The sequence below is a fragment of the Anoplopoma fimbria genome, chromosome 5 (assembly GCF_027596085.1).
Source record: "Anoplopoma fimbria isolate UVic2021 breed Golden Eagle Sablefish chromosome 5, Afim_UVic_2022, whole genome shotgun sequence".
NCBI lineage: Eukaryota > Metazoa > Chordata > Actinopteri > Perciformes > Anoplopomatidae > Anoplopoma > Anoplopoma fimbria.
Window position 1 is genome coordinate 7,520,405 of NC_072453.1, and position 18,704 is coordinate 7,539,108.

The 18,704-nt window shown below is 41.0% G+C and overlaps 3 protein-coding genes across 4 annotated transcripts; 2 read left to right on the top strand and 1 right to left on the bottom strand.

Annotated features, from left to right (window-relative positions):
* The first annotated feature begins 2 nt into the window (after window positions 1-2).
* Window positions 3-3,487, top strand: zgc:92313 (uncharacterized protein LOC436869 homolog). The gene is made up of 6 exons (XM_054599258.1): window positions 3-273; window positions 561-673; window positions 836-915; window positions 1,447-1,718; window positions 2,331-2,491; window positions 2,709-3,487. Exons 1-6 carry the CDS (start codon window positions 228-230, stop codon window positions 2,961-2,963), a joined length of 927 nt encoding a protein of 308 aa, XP_054455233.1. The 5' UTR covers window positions 3-227; the 3' UTR covers window positions 2,964-3,487.
* A 157-nt stretch (window positions 3,488-3,644) lies between these two features.
* On the bottom strand, window positions 3,645-9,887 carry mapk7 (mitogen-activated protein kinase 7). 2 transcript variants are annotated; one of them, XM_054598688.1, is made up of 7 exons: window positions 9,798-9,887; window positions 8,579-8,859; window positions 8,316-8,481; window positions 6,382-7,934; window positions 5,194-6,293; window positions 4,869-4,999; window positions 3,645-3,988 (listed from the first exon to the last, which is right to left on the bottom strand). In XM_054598688.1, exons 2-7 carry the CDS (start codon window positions 8,853-8,855, stop codon window positions 3,841-3,843), a joined length of 3,375 nt encoding a protein of 1,124 aa, XP_054454663.1. In that variant the 5' UTR covers window positions 8,856-8,859; window positions 9,798-9,887; the 3' UTR covers window positions 3,645-3,840. The 2 variants fall into 2 exon arrangements, with proteins under 2 accessions (XP_054454663.1, XP_054454664.1); XM_054598689.1 differs by lacking the exon at window positions 9,798-9,887 and adding an exon at window positions 9,652-9,728.
* A 1,528-nt stretch (window positions 9,888-11,415) lies between these two features.
* Window positions 11,416-12,970, top strand: vkorc1 (vitamin K epoxide reductase complex, subunit 1). Its single transcript, XM_054598945.1, has 3 exons — window positions 11,416-11,664; window positions 12,015-12,124; window positions 12,348-12,970. Exons 1-3 carry the CDS (start codon window positions 11,495-11,497, stop codon window positions 12,557-12,559), a joined length of 492 nt encoding a protein of 163 aa, XP_054454920.1. The 5' UTR covers window positions 11,416-11,494; the 3' UTR covers window positions 12,560-12,970.
* The last annotated feature ends 5,734 nt before the right edge of the window (window positions 12,971-18,704 follow it).

Sequence of the window (18,704 nt, forward strand, 5' to 3'; positions counted from 1 at the left end):
ACCTGAAACGCTTATTCGGGAATCCTGGATCCGGAGAGGAATACTGTCGACGGGACATTTTTTAATACCTATTACCTACCTGTTTCAGTCACAAGGGAGGAAAAATACGTCGAAAGGTGGATGTAACGTTAAAGAGAGTTTTTTCTTTCGTAAAGATATATCGTTAATTGTTGGCTCTGCTTCATTAGTTTAACTTCCCGAAACGGAATTTGTGGCTCCAAAAGAAAATGTCGCCAAGATTACAGTTTTATCCCATTTTTTGGTGTGTAACAGGTGAGTGTGACCCCCCCCCCCCCCCCTCCCCCTTCTGCTCTCGCCATATCTCCTGTTTCTTTGTCCACCTGTAAAGCAGACAATCTGCACTCTTAAGATAATTCAATAAACCAGATGTTTGTGTTTGTGTTTGTGTGTGTTGTGTGTGTGTGTGTGTGTGTGTGTGTGTGTGTGTGTGTGTGTGTGTGTGTGTGTGTGTGTGTGTGTGTGTGTGTGTGTGTGTAGTGTAGAAATACTACAGCTACATTGGTCAGAGTGTTCAAGGTGTCATTTGTGTTTACATTTAGGTATTTTGGCTTCCTACGCCCAAGAATGTGGCCGACCAGTGATAGTGGAGAACAGGATTGTGGGAGGGATGGACACCGTGGATGGAGCTTGGCCGTGGCAGGTGGATATACAGGTAGGTCCCACTGAAAACTCACATTAGTATCAGTTCTGCCTGTGGGTAGTTATATGTGTGGTTGAGTCTAGGTCTTGTTTATCTGCTGACCTGCTGAGAGAGGGATTTGCTTGTGATGCTGAGGTGACTCACTCTTTTCTCCCCCCCCTCCTCGGCCTCCAGACAGAGAGTCTTGGTCATATCTGTGGAGGCTCCATCATCACAAAGTACTGGGTCCTATCAGCTGCTCACTGTTTCCCCAAGTAAGAAACCTCTCCTCTGTCAAAAAATCGGCAGGTGAACTCACAGCTGAGCATCAATCCTCAGGCGCTCTCTGCTTCTTTTGTTAACCGTCAGTCATTTTATGGGAGTTATTTTTGCAATTTTGTTAAAGCCCTGCAGAGAAATCTTTTTTTTTTTTTAAGCAAAACATGTTTAACATCTTATTAACCTATTTAGAGAACCTACCACTGTTATATCAACATCTAATTGATTGTTTAAAATGTGTAATTCCTGGCAAAGTTACCTAACAGGAAGAAGAACTATCCCCCAAATCCTGCAGGCTGGCATTTATTTGCTTCATTGTCATTTGTCTAAGGACTAAAATGTTGTTCATAAAGTGATTGCAATTGTGCAGAACTTTTAGCTTTTACTAGATTATTGTAAACATCAAACCCATTTCAAGGAGCACCTGACTGGCATAACGCCATTCAACACCTTTTGTTTCACATTTGAAAGCCCCCTTGATTTCCAGTCTAGCATGTGTCATATGTTGTCCCTCCATCTTCTTTCAGTCCATACGAAGTGAGCTCTTACATCATCTATGTTGGCCGGTACCAGCTTAATGGCTTCAACCAGCACCAGTCAACGCATCGAGTGAGCCAGGTGGTGATCCCGACCGGTTACACTGACCCTCAAAGCGGCAAAGATCTGGCACTGGTGCGGCTGACCATCCCAGTAACCTGGTCAGATTACATCCGTCCCGTCTGCTTGCCTGCCTCTGGCACCCTGTTTCCAGGTGGCATGCAGTGCTATGTCACCGGCTGGGGGAACGTGCGGGATAATGGTAAGGCATCTTAGCATGTGTGCAGATAACTCATAAAGCTTCATAAGTGGCCTTTTATTTAGATTTTTATCGAAATCTGGCATGCGAATTAAATTATCCATTCCGTCTGTGTAAAAAAATAAAAAAGAATACAGAAGATTTAATATCTTTAACTGCTTATCCTGTTTCTGTTCAGGGACGGGGGTGGAGCTGATTTATTATACGCTCCTTAAATTACGTTATTATTAGATCACAGGTTAATTATTTACTTATCTTGAGAAAACGAACTTCGTTATTCCTCATGAAATCATGATCATAAAATAACACGGTGAGTGGGTGCTGGCTTTGTTTTTGTTTTATCGTATAATAATAAACAATATTTACATATTTGCAAATACAAAGAACAGAAAGTAAATGGGATACACAAAGATAAAAAGCAACAAAACAATGTCAAAAGGACAATTGATAGCATAAATTACAAACAAGATGTCTGTCTAACCGCTTTGAGGCACAAAAATATTTAAAAACATGAACATGTCTTTTTTACCATACTACCTGTCCAGCTGTAGAAATAAAGAAGTCTCACACTCCTTTTGTTCATAATCCTCCATCCGTCCCAACTATTCCCCTCAGTCCCTCTGCCAGGAGCCGGGACTCTGCAGGAAGTGCAGGTGCCAATCATCTCCCAGAGTTCATGTCAGGAGATGTACCAGACGGACCCGATGGAGCAGGTGGACATTCTGTATGACATGATCTGTGCTGGATACCAGCAGGGCGGCAAGGATTCCTGCCAGGTACTCTTGGATCAGCTGTTTGTGATACTGTGTTTACAATCACAATAAATGCTTGTATACATGAGGAAAACAAGAACCTGCATTGAAAATAACTTGGATTGATATTTTTCCGCAATCATGCATGGTCTAGTTTTTAAGGCCTTCTTTTTGAGCACTTTGATACCTCCCAGTGGTGAAAGCTGAATGACTCATGTGCATGTTTGTTTCGTTTCTTCAGGGTGATTCAGGAGGGCCCCTTGTCTGCAGTATGGTAAACGGGACCTGGGTGCAGGCTGGGGTGGTGAGTTTTGGGTTGGGCTGTGCTCACCAAAACCAGCCAGGTGTGTATGCCAGACTGACCACCTTCTCGAGCTTCATCAGCAACACCATACCAGAGCTCCATCTGTATGGCCGAGCTAATCAGAACTGGGGCGAGAGGGCTGCCGTGTTGGTCAGCTGTCTGTCCACTCTGCTGGTTCTGCTTCAGAGGTAGAACACTGTGAGTACTGGATTTCTGGGAGGTCGAACACAAACCAGGCCAAATGAAGGATGTGATTAATTATATGCCTGAACTGTGTCCAAAGTTATCCTAAACGGTAAAACTAGAAAACTGTACCTGACTTGCAAATGGTGCCATATTGAACATGAAGTGTATTATAATCTTAATTTTAGAACTATAACTTTGCATTATGATCTTTTGAAAAAAGTAGTTTTGATAGGTTTGTACTTTAAATCAGAATGAGCTAAATAAATGATGTGTTCTATATTTGAAATGAATTGTTAATTTGAATCTTAAAATCAGGTCAGTGCTCTGTTCAACTTCTGATAGCTGAGTTTGGAAATGTTTTACCAGTATCGTGTTTATGGATCAAAGCTTCACTTCATTCTTTCAAAGCTTTCTTGTATTTTATACACCCACTCTAGTACACTTTCAACTGTAAGTACTTAAGCGGTTGCCTTTGAAACAAGATCGATAACGACCCGTTTTTTGGAACAAATATTTCCTAATTTTCAGTAAACATTTCTGTAATGCAAATGATTTCAGCCTTTTGTTATTTTTAAATGAATTAAGGTTATTTTTGAATGGCCTTTCTCACAGAGAACCAACTTAATCTGTGTTTAAATTGCTTATTTTACTGTTCATTAAATATCCATAGGCAGAGACAGGTGACGACACAGTTTTCTTTATTATAAAGAAAGCGCAGCATGTCAATGGTAAAAAAGACGGCTTGGTAGTGCCTATTTAAAAAACAAAAGCTAGCTTTTAAATTAATTTGATAAGTCTTCATTAAGGGTTTTCATGCTAAAAACAAAAAATCTAAGATTTACATAAATCCATGAGCTGTCTTTTACATTCTAGACAGGGAAGGTCAGGCATCAGGGGGAATGTTATCAGAGAGGATCATGGGAGAGCCGAGTTGCAACTCCTGCTGCAGCGATTCCAGATCAGCTGGAGTCATGCGGTGAACCTCGCTCCAATCAGATAACAGGGAAGCCGAGAGGGGGGCCGAGTCATAACTGACGGAGAGGGAAAATATAGAAAGCATTAGGAGTAGTCTTCGTTTGGATCATACAAAATAAAAATAAAGAGTGTGAAAGCCAACACTTAAAGTCAAACTTGTCCTGAAATCTACAAACAGTGATGGCTGCAGCCCACTTTGCAGTATTTAAAGTCCCTCTCCACTCAAATGTGTCTTTCCTCTTGTTACTTCACTTGAAAGTTTGAGCTTCACTGTGCAGAATGATGTCAGTGCAGAGTTACCACACTAGAAGGTTTTCCCACATATATTTGTTGAAGGGTTTAGGACCAGTACATACTAGAAAATCTTAATAAGTTTGGAAGCCAATAAACCTTGAAACCTCTGGTACACATACACTGATAATTGACTATTTAGCAAAGTAGACATTTTGTATTCGGTAATAAAACAGCAGTTTTCCAGTGCTTGATAAGAGCTCATAAACACACTTCACTGCTCTCACTTGAAGAAATGTACAATGTAGCTTATTATAAGGAAGAAGTTATTGACTTAATCATTTACTAAAAACTAAATCATCGAAGAGCAAACATGAAGTCTGAAGAATGACAGTGAGATCGGATGTTTGCACTTGGTGGGTCAAAATGGGTCATACAATTTGGGGAATTACAGTGACTGGGTACGACCTGAATGTTTAACCTATCGAGTTGAATTGGATAAAGGACTGCTGTGCAAGATCTAATGAAATCTAAACAGTGGTTGTACCAGGAAAAACTGTTCAACTGCAGAGCCATGTTTATCTTAACATCTACCAGATATCTGATATGAATGTGAAAATGTATGCAGAAAGCTTTAATTTAAACATTGGTATTGTATGTGATAGCAGTATAAAAAAACCAAGCTCACGCTGTATAAGCCCTTACCTGTCCCGGTCACAGTGTTGCAGGTCTGTGAGAGACTGGTTGAGAAGGTCATCCAGGTCAAAGCCCACGCCATACCCAGCCCCACTGCCTTTAGGGGTGACTGAAAACACTGGGGGTAAAACGTCCTCTACCTGACAGGAGACACGGGGAACATTGGGTCACGTGAACTCTGTATCCTTAAGATCAGTTCAAGGCAAGCAGAGGATTGTGACATTTAAGCCTGGTATATGCGTACAAGACATTTTTTTTTGTTCATACACATGGTTTCTTTAAGGTAATATGCGAGCTGCAAAAAGCAATACAATATTTTACAATGAAGGCACACCTGGGACTTTGATAGCTGCAGTGTTACAGTGTGGATGTCAGGTGCGATGGAGGGCCCTTGCTGTCCAGTATCAGTGAATCCTAAACTGGGATGAGGCTGAGAGGGGACCCCTAAAGCCCCACAGAGAGGGTGTGTGGTCTGTGGCCCAGACTTCTCTCCTACGGAGGGACACAGCTTCTCCATCGGACCAGCGGTTGCAGTCGAGGGGTTATGGTGGGGGTTATTTTGGCGTCCGATATTCCCATTTGTCTCTCTGGTGGTCAATGTTGGCGCTTTAGTCAAAAAACTCTCCAGAGGAAGCAGTTGCGATGAAGGTTGAGGGTCAGGCTGGGTTTGACTTTGAGTTTGGAGCTGGGGATGAAGAAAGCTCGGAGGTGGAGGCTGCGGTTTCCTGTTCGGTTGCGGTTGCTGTGGTGGCCTCGTCTCTAATTGATGCCCGTTCCAGTTTCCCAAACAGTTGAAACCACTTTGTCCGTTGCCCTCGCTGTGAGGTTTGAGCGTGTTGTTCTTAACGAAGCCACCAGTGACAGTCATTATATCCATCCCTCCGCTTACAGCAACAACTACATCCACTGGAGGTTTCCTCTGGCTCATGGAGAACAGTAATGATGGTTGCTGGGTACTGGGAGGCTGAAACACGCCATGCTGGTTAGGTTTAATTTGAGAGATTAACTGTTCATGAGACCGGGCCTCCTTGCCCGTTTTACTGTTCAGTGCTGCTCGGGTGTTGTCACAGATCGCTACACCACGATGCGAGTTCACATTACAATCCTTATTCTTTGCTCCATCGTTATTAGGAGTTTGAGTTTTCTCATTTCGTCTGTCCATCATCTTTGTCCAACGTTGCAAAAGGCTTTTGTCGTCGTCGCTCAGCAGAACCCCACCCAGCGAGTCCCCCTGTTTGCCTTCCTTTCTTTCCTTTTCTTTAATTTTCCTCTCCCTCTCTTTTGCTCGTTCCTGCCTCTTCCTTCTTTTCTCCTCTCTTTCTCGTTGACGCTCCTGTGCTGTGACAGGCCGACGCAAATCTGGAGCAGAAGACAGGGAGGACGACACACCTCCTCCTGCACCAGCGTCAATGCCCAGAGCAGAAGTACCTCCATCTGCAATGAAAATATAAAACTCTGATAAAGACCGTCTAAAGAAAAAAAATGGCAATGATATAGTTGATATGGAAAACAGTGAACTTACCACCCCTGGCTTTATTTCTAAGAGCTGATTTCAATAAAGCTGCTTTAAGTGCAGCTTTGGTATCCTCTGAAATAGCTCCTTCTTTTCTAGTTCCCTCTCCGGCACCTGGAGGCAGCCGGGCATTCTTGGACAGTGACTGTGAAAGGGACTGAGACAGTGACTGGGCCTGTGCCACAGAGAGACAAAGGGAAGGCACAGTGGTGGGTAGGGGTGTCACGGTCTGTGCTGGTATTGCAGGAATAGAGGTGGGAGCCTGGGTCATGGACTGACTCTGGGTGGGCTGACTCAGAGAAGCATGACTTCCAGTTTGCTGCTCCTGTACCTCACCGTCTCGCATCGTTTCCAATGGCGTGTCCTGACTCGACACTGGTGTCGTTAAATCTATAGTCTCTGGCTGACCGCTGTCCGAGTTGGCACTGGGCATGTCCACATCAACTGGGCCGCTCTCGCTTTTAGAAAGAAGAGGCAAGTTATGGGTCACACGAGGCGGGGCGACTTCTAAAAGGGACGGGGGCTTATTAAAGTTTTGCATCTGATTTGTAAATGTGTTGTTCCCTTCTGCTGGTGTGTGATCTTGTTGCTGTTGAGATTTCACCTCTCTCATTTGCTGTTGCTGTATCTGTGCTGCTTGCGGGTGTTGTGCCATAGGAACCAGTGTTGATTTGCTAAAGGTAACGGTCGACGGCTGAGCATTACACTGGTTACTGCCTTGTGCTGCAGCTCTGCCGTTCGCCCTCGGTAAGGGCTTGAACCGCAGTCTTTGGCGACAGCCCTGTTTGTTTTGATGAAAGTCCTGGATCTCCATCAAAATCGCCTCTTTGATTTGTTCCCTGTTCATTGGAAGCTTGTCAAATTCAAAGTCAAAAGCCGGCACGCAAATTGGCTCATCGTCTTGGTCGTGGTACTTAGACAGGTAAGGATGCTCCAGCGCTTGTGTCACACTGATTCTTTCACGGGGGTCAAAGCACAACATGGCAACCAGCAGGTCCAAAGCCTCCGGTTCAGCTTGTGGGTACAGTTTGGCCAAAGGCACAGCAGACCGGGATGGAAGACTCTGAACATAGGAGCGTACCCGGTCAGCCCTAATAGTACTAATCAACCCCTCAGGAGGAGTGCCTAACACTCCCAAAATGAGCGTGAGCTGGTGGACGTAGTGCTTCCCAGGAAAAATCTGCTTACGCCCCAACATTTCCGCAAAGATGCAGCCCACAGACCACATGTCAATGGCCAAGCTATAGTGGTTCAGAGACAGCAGGAGTTCAGGAGCACGGTACCATCGGGTCGCCACATATTCAGTCATGAAGGAATGAGACTCCTCAGGGTGAGAACTTAGACCCCTCGCCATGCCGAAGTCCCCAATTTTCAGCTCGCAGTTCTCGTTCACCAACAGGTTGGAGGGTTTGAGGTCGCGGTGGATTACGTTAGCAGAGTGCACGTACTTGAGGCCACGGAGGAGCTGGTACAGGAAGTAGCGCGTGTGCTCCGAAGTGAGCGTCTGGGAGGAGTGTATGATCTGGTGCAAGTCACTCTCCATGAGGTCTAGCACCACGTATCTGCACACATGGGAAGTGGAAAAAAAGAAGGGTTGTATGTGAGTTCTTTGGAGCCATGAAGTATATCTTAAAAAATACAACAATCTACAACTGTAAGATTCTCTCAGTTACAAAACCTGCTTAGTGAATGCTCATGATGGGTTAATAAGTAGTCAAAATTGTAAGACATACTGTAGGCGATAATAGCATCTGAATATATAAGTTGTGTGTAAACGTGTTGACTAAAATTAAACATACAATTTTAACAACCAAATCTCCAAAGTTCCCGGACATTTACTTTATCAATAAACAAGGAGTTGTACAGACTTTTCTAGCCCAATAAAGAATGATGTGCGTGTATTATTTGCCACCAAAGTTACCCTGACAATAAAAAGTACATACACAGACTTGAAGGCCGAGTGAGGAAGGTTAGGCTGCAGGATGTCTTTGATGGCGATAATGTTGTCATGTTTGAAGTGCTTGAGAATCTTTAGCTCTCGCAGCGTGCGTTTAGCATTTGTCACCACTTCAAAAGCATTGGAGATCTTCTTTATCGCCACCTGCTGGCCTGTGAAATGTAGATAAACCACAATTTAAAAAAACAACAACACAGCAGGACAGGACATTGTAGTACTCACAGATAAAGTGTTATTCATCAACCCTACCATTGTCCCTCCTCCTGGCAGATGAAACAACCCCATAGGCGCCTGTGCCGATGGTTTCTATAACATCATACTCCTCTCCGACGTCGAACTTCACATCCAGAGAGTGTGCTTTGAGCAGAGCCAAGTTTTTTGCTGTTGTGCTGGTGTCCGTGGTGCTTCCTGTTGCCTCGACTTCACGCTGGTTCTGGTTTTCTCTGCTTTTGTCGGTGGCCATTCTTTCAGGCGACATGGCCACAGGTTGACCATTTTTTCCTCCTCCTCCCTCCTTAGTTGACATTTTTCTGTAAAGAATAAAAACAAATATTAGAATTAGAAAATAATAGGCAGATTTATTTAAACTAAATAAAAATGTGTCATTGTCCTCCACAATACCAATAACCTGCTTAAAAATGTAATCCAACCTTACCAACAGTCTTGTTAAACTAGATACCAGTATCATGTGACAAAAGGTGGGGAAGCGTGTGATATGCTTAAAAACAAACTGGTCTGTTGCTGACTGCAGGTCAACAATATTTAACTGTGTCAATGCAATTATCTATCCTTGGTTGGCCAGGTACAATGAAACAATCAGCTAACAATGAAAACCAGTGATCCTCTGAACCAAAATACCAGACCAAAGCCACTGATGCGAATAAAACAAGTAATATTCCCGTTTTCTTTAAAAGCCACCTTGTGGGTAAGTAAGTTAAACCTGGGGCCCCTAGGAGCCACTAATAGACCGTTTCCCAAATGGTCAGTGGTCATTTGGTGCAGCATTGACTGAGAGCAGCTACACAGATACAATTTAACACGATTGAGATAATGAGTTGTCAATTGTTTAATCACAATATTAACTAAACAGTACTGTATTCAATCAGGCTTCACCGCCCAGCAACGTCCCATCCTGCAGGCCTGTCAGGTCAGGTGGCCAAAACCTGTAGCTCTCTGTCAAAAGGCCCTGAAACAGCTGGATTCTGCTTATAAGTGGGGAGAGAAAAAATCCACGAGTAGCTGCATTCAAGGACCCCATTGCTTTGTACTACAGCGTGGTTAAAATAAACTATTGTATTGACATGATAAAGACGCAGCCTTACCCACATTTTGACGCAGGGGCGTAGGCTTGTTACCTGAAGCTCGGGCTTTCATGAACGTAAACCGTTAAACAATGTCATTCTCAGTTTATAAAACCAAACAGGGCGACATAGCGACGTGTTTTCTGTGTGCTGAGTCAGACTCTCACCTTGTGAACCGCCCACAACATCCGTAGTTGTGTTTTTACTCCCGTAGAGGCACTGCTATCTCTTGTTTTTGTCTGCCGCTTCCTCGTGTAGTTCCGTGTTGAGTTTGAGTGGCATGTTGCGGACCAACCAGCTGGGGCGACGTCCGAAGGCTCGTCCAATGGGAGCAGAGAACGCGATGAGAGGCGGGACATTACGGCAGACAGTAGGGTCTCTGATTGTTTTTGATTTTTTTTTTTTGGGTAGTGGTGACGCCGTTTTCCACAATGTTAAAATCTTAGGAGGGGCCATATTTGGACAAATTTACCTGCAGTTAAACCTCTATGTATGTTATTGTGATGTATTTAACCAACTTCTAGTAAAGTAGAACACTAACTACTACTAATACTACTTATTGTACTATAGATAATAGCAGATGTCTACCCTAATCGCACTACACTGGAGCAAATAGATTGGTTGATAAATAGAAAGACCAACAAGATTGATAGATACAATTGTTGAAATATAGAGACATAATCTGAAGTAGGGTTTGGAGGTGCTTGTAAATTAATTATACACAGTTATGGAAAGTAAACAGGTAGCCTAAATATGATCATTTTACTTGAGTGTTACATTTGGTGATACTTTTTACTTCTATTGGGCCTATTCATAAGGAAACATTATACTTTCTACTCCACTTTATTTATTTTGACATATCTAGTTACTGTTTGCTTTACAGCTCAATATTTTAAGTAAAAAAATACGTGATTAACGCATCTATCTCACGATGCAGTATAATAGGTTAAATTCACAATATATGGTGGCTTGATTGCAGATTGATCTAACACAATTTTACACAATTCAGAGTATGAATTAAAATGAATAACAATTAGCACTTATTGCATTCGTATTAGTTGTTGCACTTACTGTATTCGTATCAGTTCGCTGCACTTATTGAATTCATATTCGTTTACTGCACTTATCCTATTCGTAGTAGTTTGTAGCACTTATTATATTCGTATTAGTCTGTTGCAATTATTGTTTTCGTAGTAATTTGCCTCTGCACTATACTTTTGCTCTGGTTTATGCTTTAAGATGCTTGTTTAAGAAAGGAGATGCACTTATGACTTCTGGTGACTAGTAGTTCTCTTGAATACCTATGTTGAATACACTTCCTGTAAGTCGCTTTGGATAAAAGCGTCTGCTAAATGACTGTAATGTCATGTAATGTAATGTAACTAAAATTGGATTTTGACACCAAGCCCCTAGGCAAGAAAAGCTCCAAATATTGGGTAATAAAACATGACATCCCAATTAGTTGATATTGTAGGCCTACTCTATATTTTGAGTACTTTTTTACTTTTGATAAGTTATGTACATTTTGCAAATAATTGTCTTATTCTTTACTTTTACTAATAATACTAAAAAGTACAACTACTTTTGCTGGACCTATCTCCACCACTGATATGAGATGCTAATTCCCTCTGAAGGCCAAACAGACTGAAGTCCACAGTAGCACACAGAGTAAATACCCCTCTGTCTGGTCCAACATCTGTACCGGGCTGTCCAATGAGAAGGCTGTGACAAAAATCCCCTGACCAATCAAAAGTGAGAATCTGATTTTTAACACGTCGCCTTTCCTGAGTGACGTTTGGAATGAAACGAAGCCCTATTTTTAAGCCTACTGGAGTCATTTAAACTGATCTGAAGGTGAATAAACATGGCGATGCCTAAATGGGAGAGAAAGGCGCGCATATTTCTATGTGTTTTTGGTTTGTTTTTGTCTGTTTATGCGCTTCACGTCGAGCTGTCGCGAGAGAGAAACCCAGATTACAGGGCGATGTGCGACCTGGGGGAGTCTGTGAGCTGCTCCAAAGTGTTTACCTCCAGGTACGTTTCCTAATCTGCGTTTGGCTTTAGTAGCTCAAACCTTCTTTGTTGTGCAGGATCACTAGACCTCGTCTTGTACTTTAGTGATGGTTGAATCATTTTGGATTATTTGACCTTTTTTCTTGTAAACTCTAAATATGTCATGGTCTGACCCCCTTCATTGCCACGTGTTAAAATCTTTTTGAAGTGCTTCAAAATTAGAATCAATTTTACATTATGATAATATTAAATCAATATGTCTCATGTCCTGTTTTCATAAAATAAATAATTATAAATTCTACAGAAGATTTAAACCATTTTGGTTATATTTTCAGTGTATCGTTTTGACTGTTTCCACTTTTTTTTGGCAGATGGGGACGAGGTTTTGGCTTGGTCCAGTTCTTTGTTGCCCAAGATAGCCCTCTGAACCAGCCCAACAGTGTGCTTGGCATCATATTTTACACTCTGCAGATGGGCCTGGGTAAGGCTGTCATTATATTCAGCAAATTACAGTGCTGTGTGTTATGTTTTTAGACAAATTAAATAGAGCTTGCAATGCAACATTCCATTTTGTTTTGTTATGTATCAATTTTAACTCCATTTGTAAGTCAAGCATATCAACCATGCATGTTTTCCCCAAATGTTATTTATATAATCTATTGTATTGAAGGACTGAACTCCTACATGTTTGTCTTTCATTGCAGGAATGTCTCTGTCCAAAAAAGCAGCGATGCTCTTGGTCTTCTCCTCCTGGGTGTCAGTGGCCGGCTCACTCTATCTTGCATCTATTCTCGCCTTTGTTCTGGGGGATTTCTGCATGGTCTGCGTGTCAACATACATCGTCAACTTTGTGTTGCTCTTCACCAACCTGAGACGTAGGACGGCAATTGAAGGAATGAAGGAGAAGGCTGGATAGAAAGTGATACTACTACTTTTTGTGCTCAGCTGAAGCCACACTGGATCTGAAAAGCGAAGTCTTTCCCCACAGTATTTCTGCATTGTTTACACCTGTTAAAGAGTTTTTAAGAGAAATCGGCCTGGAGATGCATCTCAGAAGATCTATTAGAGGATTTTAATGTCATGTTGTATATGAATGTGTATTGGTGATGCAGATTTCACACTTTTGAAAATTTCCTCTTGCCTCTTGCAATTTAGGCTTATTAAGACAACAAAAGTCCTTTTGGATAATTTCTCAACAGCGAATTATAAGGTTTTGAAGAAACATGCAATTGCTCAGTCCAACCAGGAGATGGAGCCACACGTGTAGGATGATCATGGGGAATGTGCATACCGGAAAAAGTTTGGAGTAATAAAGAACACCGTAGTATTTGCTTTGCATTTATGAAAAAAAAGTTTTGGTAAACTACTTAATTTTCGGAACTATATAACCAAATGTATTTTAAGCCGTACATAAACCTAAAGGAATAGTTTGGCATTTGGATATGCCCCTAGTTTCAGATGAAAGGCACCACATGGAACTGGCTTGTAACTCTTGTCACATAATCACTCATGCCAGCTGTTCATTCATTGTTTGTCCAGTTAGACACATCTCCACCCATCCCACCTACACACTACTGCAGGCAGTGTGTTTTACACATCTAGCAATGCTGCCAGTATAATGCAGCTGCCCTCTAAAGTAAGCTCATGTTCCACAGCACAGAGGGCACACAAAGCAGTAAGAGACCTTTAAGGAGGGCATCTCCTCTCACGCTCAAAGAGCCGTTTGTGCCATCCACTTTCATTGTATGGCACAAATGAATGGCCAGGTGAGGCTGATTGTCTAATGCCCTGCTGCAATTTGATTGGCTGTTTGCCAAGTAGTATTGTGGTCCTCATTTGCTCGAGGGTGGCCGGTAGTTCGTTTTCCTTGTACGGAAGATTGTAACTGTCAACCATGTGGATTATCTTCAATATCAAACATTTGAAAATCTGTTCTTTTGAAGAAAAACTTGAGATTAAACACCACGGTGAAAACTGGCCGCAAAATATTGTTAAATGAAACCACTGGTTAAAATCATTCAGATTTGAGTTCTCCAAGAACAAAATGGCTAACTGCTAGATTGTCAGAGAAGACCCTTTCTTTTTTGCTTTCGGTGTGTTCCCAAACATGAAAGCAGCAGGACAGCCTGGGCAAATTTGTGTTCAATGGGATTATTACTGTGTGGGTGAACGAGAAATAGTGCCTTCATTTTCTGAGTTTTGGCTGTCCAAACTGTACTTTATTTTGTGTTCATATCAGGTTTCTTCTTTCCTAGTTAAAGTTGTCTGTGCCTGGTTTTGGATGTTTAGGTCACTGAGTCTTTGTATGCTCAACACTCATGTTTGATGCTAGATTTGAATTTATCCAACTCAGTCCAATTTAAATTGTGCTTAGCTAAGAGTGAGTATATGTATATTATTAATTAATTCATTATCCTTAACCGCTTATCCTGTTAAAGGTCGCTGGGGCGCTGGAGCACAATTGGGCGAATGCAGGGTACACCCTGGACAGGTCGCCAGACTTTCGCAGGGCAGACACATATAGACAGACAATCATTCACGCTCACATCCACACTTACGGGCAATTTAGAGTCCTCAATGAACCTAAGCTGCATGTCTTTGGACTGTGGGGGGAAGAGAACCCACTCTGATACAGGGAGAACATGCAAACTCCACACAAAAGGGCCGTCTAGCCCAGGAATTGAACCCGGGCCCCTCTTGCTGTGAGGCGACATTACACAGAAAGCCAGAGCTGCATCAGGAAACATGAAAATAACCTAAAGTAGGTATACTCCCTGAGAAGGGTGTGTTCAATATCACAAGGGATCCCCCCAAAAGTGAAAATCTAGCACTATAATTGTTTTGTTTACTTAATCATCTATTAACGAGAGCTTTATTTTGTTAAACTTCTACCATCTATGAATCTGTAACTTCTCAATATGTGAAATGTGAATAATTTGCCTTCCTTAAAAAGCGTGTTGCTGTGCCATCCTACACCAAGATTCAGTTAATAATTTGTTAGACTTAAATTCTGCCTCGACAGTTGACTGTGACCATCATCAAAGCATCTGGTAGAGATAAAATAAAGACCAGAAGAATTTACTGAGATCTGAATTTTCTGAGAACTGAATAAAGAATCCAACGGTATACAAATATTTGACGGATACACCGTCTTGAATAAAAAAACAAAAATATAAAGATTATACTTCAAGAGAAGCAACTCACACAATAAATGTTGTCACTGCTCTACTAAATCATATTTTTGATTTAAAATGTTGCTCTTTATTTGAAGATAAACTCTGCAGTTGCAGAAAGTAGACTAGATGGGCATATCCCCTAAAATATTATTATATTATATATTTTTAAAGAGGGATGACAAATCAACTATAAAAGTTCAAATGAAGTGCTCATGTGTAGTTCTGTTAGCACACTGAATGTTGCTACTTGCAGTGTACTAATGGCTGTGTCTGCTGCCAGAGGGTGTTTCACAATACATCCTTTAAAGTCCCAATTGAAACGGAGCATCTTAAGCTTCTGTACTGTGACTAGGTGCAGAGCTCTCAGAGGGATTTAAAAGGGGACTTACAATCCTAAAAGAAAGGTGTCATCAGCTTTTGTCAGACTTCCTCATACCAGTGTGATTTGCAGTGTGGACAGACAGAGTCACAACAGAGTCTGACATTCGAATCAGATTTGAGCTCCTTTTTTTTACTGTTACAACAACAAAAGAAGCAAAACAATTGACAAGAATGTCTGGGGCGACTGTGGCTCAGAAAGTAGAGCGGGTCGTCCCCAAATCATCAACCCCTTGGTCTTCTGGTCCCTGTCGATGTGTCCTTGGTGAAGACACTTAACCCCAAATTGCTCCTTAAGGCTGTTCCAACGGTGGCAACTTGTATGGTAACCCCTGCCATCAGTGTATGAACTGGGTAAATGGGTGAAATACAGGTTGTGTAAAAGTGCTTTGAGTGGTCGGAAGACTATAAAGGTGCTGTACAAGTCTGTTTATCATTTCCCATCTCAACCCTCACCAAATGTTTTGCTCTTTCTCTTATCCTTCACACAGTTTCCTTTCTCATAAGGTAGTTGTATCATTAAAATCATGTTGATTGTTAATAAGTACTGACTCAATCAGTTGTAATGTTTAATCCCTCACATCACTGGCTGCTTTAAAACGGATCACCAGAGACCATCTATGAGTAAGGAAAGATCATTTTTGACCTTAGCATGCTTTTCTTCTGCCCCAGACAGGTGGCATTTTTCAGCACTGTAAATAAATAAGCAACACATACTCAGGACTTTTAATTAATGTGATTAGTTTAAGTTTAGTTTAAACATCCATTGCGAGATAAATATTATTGTATAACAAGTGGGATCAAGAGAGTTGCATACATTAAATGTCACGTTTAGCAAAATGTCAGGTCTTTGCAGAAATCCCCATCTTCTTCCCTGTTTGTGTTTCACTTTATCTCTCTATAACTTCTTCAAGTGAGTGAGGATGAACTCTGCAGTGTGGATGTGTATCGCCACAGTTCCAAATAATGTCGATATGTAGGACCAGTACCCAAACTTGAATCTGAGGTCAGTGCGTCAATTCTCTGTTTTGGAATAATTGTGAGATAGAATATTGAACATTTGAGTGTTGCTTGTGTCTTAAAGAGACTGCAAGAACACATCCAACTGGAATAATTTGAGCAGTAATTCCAGATAGTTTGAAAGCATGGGGGCTTTTTTACTTACTGTCCAACACTGGCCTGCTGCAGATTGAATTTACTGGAGAGCATTTGTGACAACAAAGTACCAAAGTAATCATAATGTATTGATGATGAAAAGCCATCTTGTCCCACAATTTACCATGTTTTAATTCTGAAAGTGTGTGTCCATCTTTAGAACTAAATTACAACCAAAAATATGCATACAGTGCCACTTCAGCAGCACTCTACTTCTACTTCTGTTGCGTGTTGCATTAAGTAATTAGAGATAATAGAGTGTTATGTCATAACGTGACTGCTTAACGGATGTACACTTAAGCCAGCTTCACTGAGGGGGTAGAAAAAGATTTACCAAACAAACATGCTGTGTTATTTTGAAATGTTATATAACTGCAGAGAAAAGGTCTTTCTCCTTCCTGTCACAATGCATAGTTGCACTAAAAGAATAGGAGGAAAATGATGGATGAGGTGTGAAGGTTACAGCAATAATTTGAATGTATACGTACCTGTGTAGTATTGCTTGTATTGCGTCATACGTCGAGTACTTTCAACAACATGTCAGCAAGACCTATATATATCTCTGGCAGAATTATTTACCTTTGTTGAGATTATTTTTGTTAATACACTGAAAGACAAGTACAGTTGTTATCAGTGATGAATCGCAGACGAAGGTGCTGGTGGAAATGTTTTTTTTAACTGTGAACAACATGCGTCTTTGACATGTTTGGCTCTGAGATCACAACACTGCAGCGGATACACCCTTCTTGCCCAACAAACAACTAGCCAATTCCGTCTGAGCATCATTTTTAATTATGATGAATAATGCGAGTAGATTATGTTATGAGGTGAGAATAGACTTTTAGCATTTCAAATTCAGTCGACTGTATTCTTACTGTGGATATAGTGTCAAAAGTAGCTTGAATATTATCAGCAAACTAGTCCGTAAGACAGAAGTGACAAAATCAGAAGGTGTTTTGTCTCTGAAATACCATGTTTAACTTGTCACATTAAAATCCACTGCTTGCTGTTTCTTAACTGCAGTTTGCGGAAGTCTCATATGTGACTGGTTTGTCCACTCCTTTGATGGGGACACAGAAGAAGTAAAGGCCATCATCAACATCCATGATACAATAGAGCTCTACAAAGCTCCTTTTAGACTATGAAAGGGGCAGATCTCTGTCATTAAAATAATACTCGTAATCGAGTTTTGATACCTCATCAAAAAAAGGGGGAACAGTTAAATTACGATATTTTCCTCTACACTTTAATTTAGTTGTCTATTTAATAAACTATCCTCATCACAGCTTTAATTCTCACAGAGAAATGACTGACAGTTAGGGCAATGGCCTCTAAGCTGTGCATATACAAATGTACATCACTGTAGACTTTTTTGCAAAGATCAAGCAAAAGGAACAAAGAAACTTCATGGGAGGGGCACACCTCACAGCAGGTCAAAGAGACTTATAAAGAGTGACAGACAGGCACCTGGCAGTCACAAAATGGCTTTGAAGAAGTGGCTCTGTGTATTGACGGTGGCCAGCTTTTTATCTGCAGGTAAGTCACAATAAGATCTGACTAACATTTTTGTTGAGCTGCTGTAAAATTAATTTGATATAAGTATAGGCCTACTTAGAAATTAACTCTAAATATATCTACCTTGATGTTAATATGATTTTTAAGGCTTTCAGATCTTGACTTGTTACTATTATCTTTTGAACAAAGAACATGACGCTTAAGTGCTGAATGTCAGATGTGAATTATGATTTAAATGGCAAAATGTATAGTTTGTATTTGAACTCAGAAAATAGCTAGATGAACATAATGATGAAAAAATATAGTAGAAATATAATATAATCAAAATTGAATGCTGTTGAGGATGTAAAGTCCTAGGATTGATTCTGATGAGGCACACTGGCCGCAGGACTTTAAATAAACAGACACACTGTATAAATTATGAGATAATTAATTGATTCTTTAGATTATCATGTTATAGCTTTAAAAATATAAGTTGTATGTAATGCAAGATAGAGTTGTAACTAGGGGCCTTATTTATTTAGAAAAAATATTTTCACGTTTTGTCTTTTTATCTCTAATGTTCATCAAGAAAATATACAACATACATACTTCCAATACACAACGACTAACCTTTGAGACCAAAAGGCATTTGTAACATTTTAAATGGTGCAAGAGACCTTAAGTAAAGACATTTCAATCAGGAGAGACTTCAATAAAATTTAACAATAATTTCTTACACATGCATAAGAATGAATAGTACAAAGTCTTTGGCTATTGGACTCCATGGCCAAGCCGTATATCAGAGAGGCCCAACACTGAAATCAGCAAAGCACAATCCCCCCTGGAGTCCAGACA